The 9,095-nt window shown below is 34.2% G+C and overlaps 1 protein-coding gene across 1 annotated transcript; it reads left to right on the forward strand.

The window, feature by feature from the left end:
* The first annotated feature begins 7,510 nt into the window (after positions 1–7,510).
* Positions 7,511–8,414, forward strand: LOC121998434 (thaumatin-like protein). Its single transcript, XM_042553372.1, has one exon. The coding sequence runs from the start codon at positions 7,558–7,560 to the stop codon at positions 8,227–8,229; it is 672 nt and encodes a 223-aa protein (XP_042409306.1). The 5' UTR covers positions 7,511–7,557; the 3' UTR covers positions 8,230–8,414.
* Positions 8,415–9,095: the final 681 nt, after the last annotated feature.

The following is a 9,095-nucleotide window of genomic DNA, read 5'->3' on the forward strand; positions in this document are numbered from 1 at the left end:
ATATGCAGAGCATGTGTGAGTGGGTCTTACCTTTAAAACCAAGGGCGGACTACTGGACAAGATCCAAAATTATTATTTTGGGAGGTTAAACATCATAAACCTTTCCAAAAATGCTTACAACATATCAAGCTAATCGTTTAGAGATGACAATGAAGTGCGACAAAACCAAAGTCAAGGTGGAGATTTTAACTTTTCATCCTTTTCACAAAGAATTTACTTTTTTATGGTCTCACGCTATGGTTTCATAAATATCATTCAAGATTCCTTCCTTTTCTAAACAAGAATACTGACCGAACAGAAGTCTTCTTCTTTAAAATAAAGAAAATGAAATCTTCTGACAGTTGAAGATGCTCTGTTTACTAATCACAAAACGCGAAATCGGAAACCAAATTTAGAAAGAGCTCAAAATCTAGCAGCGTCCGTATCATAAATGTTTTTCGTTGACTGAATTGCCTATTTGTTGATAGATTGGAAGGCATTTAAGATGGCAAGGTCAGATGCCTTGAAGCATGTTTCATGATCACAAAACGTGTGTTTGTTGTCTGATGAAGTAGACGAATTAAAAGAAAGTGAAAAGAAAAAAAAAATACAGAACTCAGAAATGGATGGATCCAAAATTCAATTGATGGATGGCAATTGGAAGATGTGTAGGTGTACGAAAACCAAAATAGAGGCCAGGACAAACAAATTTTTTTACTAAATTTCCTGCACGATTAATTTCGGACAACTAAAGATGAACTCCTTCCTTTATTCCTCTGATGACGTCGTTCATTTCACAAGTCCCAAAAAATTTGGCCTGAAGTGTTAAAGCATAGCAGTTTAGTACAGATACATAGTTCAACATGCAGCTTCATGCATGCACATGCATGTGTAAATGTACATTTTCTTCGTGGCAATCTCTTGTTTTGTCTCTAAACTTTTACCAGAATCAAGAGTTTCTCAGTTTATTCACAGGATAAAATATATTTTAATATTAATTTTTCTGTATGTGATCGTTCTTATCTTATTCCTTCCAAACTAAAAGGTTTTGACATTTGATTTTTACTTATGAATCCCGCTCGGCCAAAACTCAAAGGGAGTTTGATTTCTCTTGAGGTCGGCAATCGAGATATTAATTACAAACATACAGCTACATTTCATCTGCAGAGTTGACTAATAAGTTGAATGCTTAGATTCAATAAAATAAAATAAGTTTCATGCTTAATTACCGATCGACTGCTCGGTCAAAAACGCACGTGGATGTAATTAAAGAGTTGGATAATGGCAAACACATATCATTGATATTTTGCTTATAATGGCAATGACCTCCTGTTATATTTCAGCGTTTCCCTGACGTACGTGAGTACGTCGAAATAATTAAGCAGCTGGAGTTACATAATCGACGTCGTCGTCCCCGTCATCATGGCGGACTCTATCAGCCGTATCGTACCAGCCGTCGTCACATGCCCTAATTCTCGCCGCCGGTGAAGTACTACAGATCTTAATGAAGAGCCTTTGCCGCCATGGAATGGAAGGAAGAAGAAGAGAACAGTGTGATGGTGTTAGCATAAATTCGTACATGGAGCAGATGACACATCAAGAACTCTTCGTGGAAAAGTCAAAGTCGAGTCCACGGCAGATCGGCCTGTAGACCACTCCAATGAAATTATTTAGAGGGAATATTTCTCTAAATATTTTTATTCTTAAATATCCCAGACATCCACAATGGTTGAGAATATTTATCTCAAATATTTGTGATCTTTACTTTCACATCTCTTCAAATATTCTACTATTCAAATATCTTAAATCTTACAATTAAATATTTCACCATCCAAATATTTATTGATCACACCCATCAAATATCTTACTCTCAAATATCCTCAACTTCACAATTAAATATCTCACCAATCAAATATGTATAGGTCTCATTACCATTTTAATTTTTATTAATTTACACCTAATTTTATATTTAAATAAAATTAATATATATTTTTAATATATTTAGTCTATCATTTATTCATCAATAATTTGTTTGGACAATTATTCAATATAATGATTTTAATATTAATATTTATTTAAATGAAAACAATATAACATACAACATTTACGACATACGAGTTCAAATATTTTACAAAATTGAAATTTAATAACTAAATATTTCATATATAATAAATTAGCTATTTACTTATCACGATAGCATGTTTCCTAGATGTGTTCAACTAAATCATGACGAAGCTGACGATGCACCTAAACATCATGTAACTCAAAATTTCTTCGAATGTATTCAGCAAATTCACCGGTTGAGTCATGATTCACTGTGATAGTATCTTGTTCTTCACGATCCCAAATCGATATTGCATAACCTTCGTCCTCCACAATTATGTTGTGTAAAATAATGCACGTATACATGATTTCTTTGTATTTATTCATAAACCAATGTCGCCCTGGACCTCTTATAATTGCCTAACAAGCTTGGAGTGCCCCAAATGTCCGCTCGACATCTTTTCTTGCAGCTTCTTGTCTTTCCTTAAATTTCATTCTTTTCGGATCTTGAGGGCAGGAAAAACTCTTGACGAAAGTGGCCCATTCTGGATATATACCATCTGTTAGGTAGTACCCTTTTGTATATTGTGTACCGTTCACAATAAAATTAACTTCCGATGCATTTCCTTTCAAGATGTCATTAACAATAGGTAATTCATTAAGCACATTAATGTCATTACGAGATCCAGCAACTTTAAAAAATGCATGTCATATCCACAAATCGATAGATGCGACTACCTCAAGCACAATTGTTGGATAGCCATGATCGCCTCGTGTGTACTGTGCCCTCTACGCAATCAAACATTTTTTCCAACCTCAATGCATGCAATCAAGACTTCCTAACATCCCAAGGAAACCATGCTTTTTTGTTCATGCATTTTAAGCAAACGAGTGATGTCAGTTGCATTGGATTTTCTTAAGTACTCACCTCCGTATATTTGTATCACGCATTAACAAAAGTTGGACAAGCATTCGAGGACAGTTGTTTCACCCATTCACAAGTACTCATCAAATTGGTCGGCGAAACCTCTATAAGCCAGTTGATGGATAGCTGCCGTGCATTTTTAAAGCGGCGACAGACCTTTTCTCCTTATTGCATCTTCTCTCCATTTAAAAATCCACTAGGATGATTTTTCCAAATTAGTGACTATGTGCGAAAATAACTATTTTCTCATTCTGAATCGTCTTCAGAACATATCATCGGTATATACCGGCTCAACACAAAAATAATCATTGACAAGTTAAGTGTATCCAGCTACACATTCTTTGTTAATTGTCATTCTTTTTTGTGTACTCCCATGATAATTTTGCATGAATTCAGCCACTTTAAATTGATTTCGCACAACCATCATGAATAACGCTTCACCAGGATCTAATATTGTAGGACTCGTTGTGTATTCGGAAATATTACGATGAACTTGAGAACTTTCTTCATTAGAATTTTTGTCGATATTTGAAAAGATGAACAAATTTCTAGAATAATGACCAGAATTACTATCAATTTCTCTCTAAATTGTTGGTATGTAGTCAGTATGGAATTTGATGAAAATAAATAAAATGAATGATATATATATATATATAGAGTTTTGATCTCCTGCGCGCTCGCACAGTGCGCAACTGTGCGCGCGTGCAGGAGATCGCTCAGTTTTTTTTTTTGATTTTTTTAATATTTTAAATTTAAAAAATCAATTAAAAAATTTAACATTTCCTTATATAAATTTTTAATACCTTAATATATCCCCTTAACATATTACAATACTCAATAAATGCTTAAATTAATTTTATTTTAAATTTTTTTTAAAACCAAACACTATAACTTAATTGGAAAGCCTAAACCCCAGAGGTAAAATCTAAAAAAAAAAAATAGCTTTAACACTATAACCAAAGCCTGAACCCTAGAAATAAACTCTTAAAAAAATATTTTATTTTTTATTTTTTTCAATTATTTTTTAATTCATAAACAAATAATTAAAAAAAACAAAAACAATTAAAAAAACTCATATACAGTGTTCAATTTTTTATTTATTTTTTCAATGTTCCTAGTTTTGATATTTTTTTCAATGCTTTTTTTTTCAAACGTTGGATTTCATTTTTTAAACGTTTGTTTGTTTTTTATAGTTTAATTAAATTAAAAAAAAGAATAGCCCACCATTTAGGTGAGCCCCACAATAAAGAAATCACCGGGCACAAGTTTCAAGAGAGAAATCATCGAACATAAACTTGTGTCTGGTGATTTTTATTCACCCAAAAAATATCCCCCTCCAATAGAGGATATTTGAGAATGAAGATATTTAGAAAAATATCCTCTGCAAATATCCTCTATTAGAGACGCTCTCAAAAGAGGATATTTCTTGAGTGAATAGAAATTTATGGAAGGTGATTTCTCTCTTGTGGGACCATCAAAATGATCGTTTATCAATTTTTTTTTAATTTAATTAAATTAAAAGCAAACCATAAAAAAAACAAGCATTGGGAAAAAAATCAAAAATAGGAAGAAAAAAAAAATAAAAAATGAACATTAGAAAAATAACGAACTTTAATCAACGTTCATTGTTTTCGAACATTGGGCAACATTCATTTTTTCCCTTATATATATATCATTCATTTTATTTATTACCATCAATTTCACACTCATTGTATATCAAAACTTTAGAGAGAAGTGAATAACAATTCCGATGATTATTCAAGGGATTTGTTCAACTTTTTAAATATCGACGAAAATTTTAGTGAATAAAGTTCTCAAGTCCATCATAATATTCTTGAAGACACAACGAGCCTTACAATATTAGATCTAGGGATTTGTTCAACTCTTTAGAGAGAAGTGAATAACAATTCCGGTCATTATTCTAGGAATTTGTTCAACTCTTTAAATATCGACGAAATTTTTAGTGAATAAAGTTCTCAAGTTCATCATAATATTCTTGAAGACACAACGAGCCCTACAATATTAGATCCCGATGAATTGCTATTCATGATGGTAGTGCGCAATCAATTTAGAGTTGCTGAATTCGTATAAGATTATCATGGGACTACACAAAGAAGAATGACAATTAACAGAGAACGTGTAGCTGGACACACTCAACTTGTCAATGATTATTTATGTGTTAAGCCGGTGTATACCGATGGTATGTTCCAAACATGATTCCGAATGAGAAAAGAGTTATTTTTGCGCATAGTCACTGATTTGAAAAATCATCTTAGTGGATTTTTTAAATAGAGGGAAGATGCAGCAAGGAGAAAATATTTGTTGCCGCTTCAAAAATGCACGGCAGCTATCCGTCAACTGGCTTATGAAGGTTCCGCTAACCAATTTGATGAGTACCTACGAATGGGTGAAACAACTGCCCTCAAATGCTTGTATAACTTTTGCCAATGCGTGATACAAATATCTAGAGGTGAGTACTTAAGAAAACCAATGCAACTGACATCACTCGTTTGCTTGAAATGCACGAACAAAAGTATGGTTTCCCTGGGATGTTAGGAAGTCTTGATTGCATGCATTGGACCTGAAAAAATTGTCCGGTTGTGTGGAGAGCATAGTACATACGAGGCGATCATGACTATCCAATAATTGTGCTTGAGGCAGTCACATCTGTCGATTTGTGGATATGACATGCATTTTTTGGAGTTGTTGGATCTCGCAATAACATCAATGTGCTTAATGAATCACCTATTTTTAATGATGTCTTGAAAGGAAATGCACCGGAAGTTAACTTTATTATGAACAGTACACAATATACAAAAGGGTAATACCTAACAGATGGTATATATCCGGAATGAGCCACTTTCGTTAAGAGTTTTTCTTGTCTTCAGGATCCGAAAAGAATGAAATTTAAGAAAAGACAAGAGGCTTCAAGAAAAGATGTCGAGCGGGCATTTGGGGTACTCCAAGCTCGTTAGGCAATTATAAGAGGTCCAGGATGACATTGGTTTATGGATAAATGTAAAGAAATCATGTATACGTGTATTATTTTAAACAACATGATTGTGGAGAATGAAAGTCATGCAATATCGATTTGGGATCGCAAAGAACAAGATACTATCATAGTGAATCATGGCTCAACCAGTGAATTTACTGAATGCATTCGAAGAAATTTTGAGTTACGTGATATTCAGGTGTATCATCAGCTGCATCATGATTTGGTTGAACACATCTGGGAAATATGTCATTGTGATGAGTAAATAACTAATTTATTATATATGAACTCGATTTTGTGAAATATTTGAACTCGTATGTTGTGATTTTTTTTTAAATGTGTACGCCCGATGTTGTATTATGTTCGTTTAAATAAAATATTAATATTAAAATAATTATATTGAATAATTGTCCAAAGAAATATTTATGAATAAATAAATGATAGATCAAGTATATTAAAAATATATATTAATTTTATTTGAATGTAAAATAAATATTCGAGAGATATTTGATTGTGAAATTAGAGATATTTAAGAGTGAGATATTTGATGATGAGCCCCATAAATATTTAAATGGTAAGATATTTTATTGTATAATTTAAGATATTTGAATAGTAATATATTTAAAAAATGATGTGAAAATAAAGATTATAAATACTTAAAAGAAATATTCTCAATTATGGATGCTCTTGTATTCATCTTGTTCACGGGATATACCTTTCTTACTCAAAGCTGAGTCAGACTCTCGCATTTGTCTCTCTCTTTGTCCATTCTTTTTTTTTTTTTTTCAGGTTTGTAAGAGTAAACTATTCGATTCCGCAAATTTGATATATCCTTCTTTCAGGAACTATGAATTTCAATTTAAAACGTACGAATTTCCATCTTGACTTAAACCTATAATCCATGGAGACTGTCTTGGAGCAACTTAAAACCCAATAATTATTAAGTATGATACGGGCAGTGTATCCGGGCCGGCCCGACTTAAAAGGAACGTGTCCGGACCAAGACAGGTACTGGTCGAGCATGATCCAAGACAGGTACTGGTCGAGCATGATCCAAGACAGGTACTGGTCGAGCATGATCCATAGGCCTATATATAAAGCTGATAATTAAGTTTTCTTTTTTATGTTTTTGTTAAAACATAAATAAATAAATAAAACTTAATTATCTTTCAATGTATGTCACATATTTAGCTATGACTAGTAGTTGCTACTTGCAAACAATTGTCTCCTTCAAAAATCTGGAAGATCAAGGCTATGCATATATATATAATCCTGAAATTGTACTATGCCGATTGAAAAATCTCGTATTTTTCCATCACGAGAGGAACCGCCTCTCGATATCTATCCAAATATCCAAACGTGGCCATCACAATTTCTCTTATTTTCCACAAATCTATTTCTCTTCCATATTCCCTTTGATTTTTTTTCCCCCCGCATTTACAAGTCTTTCTTGAGTCAATGTTTAGTATTTAATTCTTTTTATAATAATTTCTTTAAATTTTATTCATTTATTAATAAATTGATAAATTAATATATTAATTGCCAGTGCCATCTCTATAAATTCCCCATTGCCACAGTGAAGTACCACAAGCTTGAGCGATAGACTACGTAGTCCACAATGGCTACATCAATCAACGCCCTGCTCTGTTTCTTCCTCTTCCTCCTCCCTCTCTCCGCCAACGCCGCCACCTTCCAGATCGTCAACAGCTGCTCTTTCACCGTTTGGGCCGCATGGGCCACCACCGGCCCCCAGACAGGCAGCGGTAACCAGCTGAACCCGGGACAGTCCTGGGCCGTCAACATCAACGCCGGCTCCACTGGCGGCCGCATATGGGCCCGCACTGGGTGCTCCTCCGACGGCAGAGGCTGCCAGACCGGCGACTGCGGGATGCTGCGGTGCCAGGGCTACGGCCGGGCGCCCAACACCCTCGCCGAGTTCTCCCTTAACCAGTTCAACAACCTCGACTTCATCGACATCTCCAACGTGGCCGGCTACAACGTGGGGATAGACTTCAGCCCCACCACCGGCGGGTGCCGAGGGATCCGGTGCGCCGCCAACATCGTGGGGGAGTGCCCGGCGCAGCTGAGGGCGCCGGGGGGCTGCAACGACCCCTGCACCGTGTTCGGGACGCAGCAGTACTGCTGCAACAATGGGCCTTGCGGGCCCACGGATTTTTCAAGGTTCTTCAAGACGCGGTGCCCGGACGCCTACAGCTACCCGCAGGACGATCAGACCAGCACGTTTACCTGCCCTGGCGGCACCAACTACAGAGTCACCTTCTGCCCTTGATCGACATGATGCATGAGTATATATAAATATATAAAAGACAATAAGATTTTCAAGGATCTAATTCGACACGTTTCTATCGTCATGGAGAAGAACACAGACTGTGCTAAAATAACGGCGTGAGGTATATATGTTCACGCTTGTACTTGTATCCATCAAGAAATAATCATTATATATATCGCCATAAATATCATATCAATAAATAAATAACATGTATAAATCATACCTAAATTCATAGCATTTAATCATGTTTAAAATTTTATGACGATGAAATATCAGTTATACGAATTAGGACTTCAATTTATAACGAAGGGAAACTCATGGTTATAACTTCTCTTTTTGGAATTTATTCATAACTTAAAAAAATATTTATTTGTCTAGAAAAATCTTATATTAAGATAGTTAATACTAAAAAGATTCGTTACTTTGGTAAAGAATAGTTTAATTAAAAATTCCATTAAAAATATCCCGTTATTTTTGGTAAAGAATAAATTAATTAAAATTTCTATTTAAAAAATCCTGTTATTTTTTCGATAAATTAGAGAAAAATTCTTAATCATAACTTTAACTTTGCATGCAATCCCTATGTCTAAAAAACTTTGTTTTCACTCCCTACATTTTCATTTGCTTCAACTCTCTCATGCAAATATCATTACCTAATTATCCTTCAGATTTTTTAGGTATAAAAAGTCCAAAAATGAGTATAATTCCTCTTAAATTCAGCACTTTAAATTATAATCCAATATATTTCTATCAAAATTCAGCACTTTAAATAAGAATCTAGTATATTTCTATCAAAAATAGCCCCATATTTTTTTAAGTATAAAACATCTAAAAATAAATATAATTCTCTTAAATTCAACACTTAA

Source organism: Zingiber officinale, chromosome 1A (genome assembly GCF_018446385.1).
Source record: "Zingiber officinale cultivar Zhangliang chromosome 1A, Zo_v1.1, whole genome shotgun sequence".
NCBI classification, from domain to species: domain Eukaryota; kingdom Viridiplantae; phylum Streptophyta; class Magnoliopsida; order Zingiberales; family Zingiberaceae; genus Zingiber; species Zingiber officinale.

What these genes read in the sequence shown, in the direction of transcription:
- LOC121998434 (XM_042553372.1), top strand. Translation starts at nt 7,558, where the DNA reads ATGGCTACATCAATCAACGCCCTGCTCTGTTTCTTCCTCTTCCTCCTC.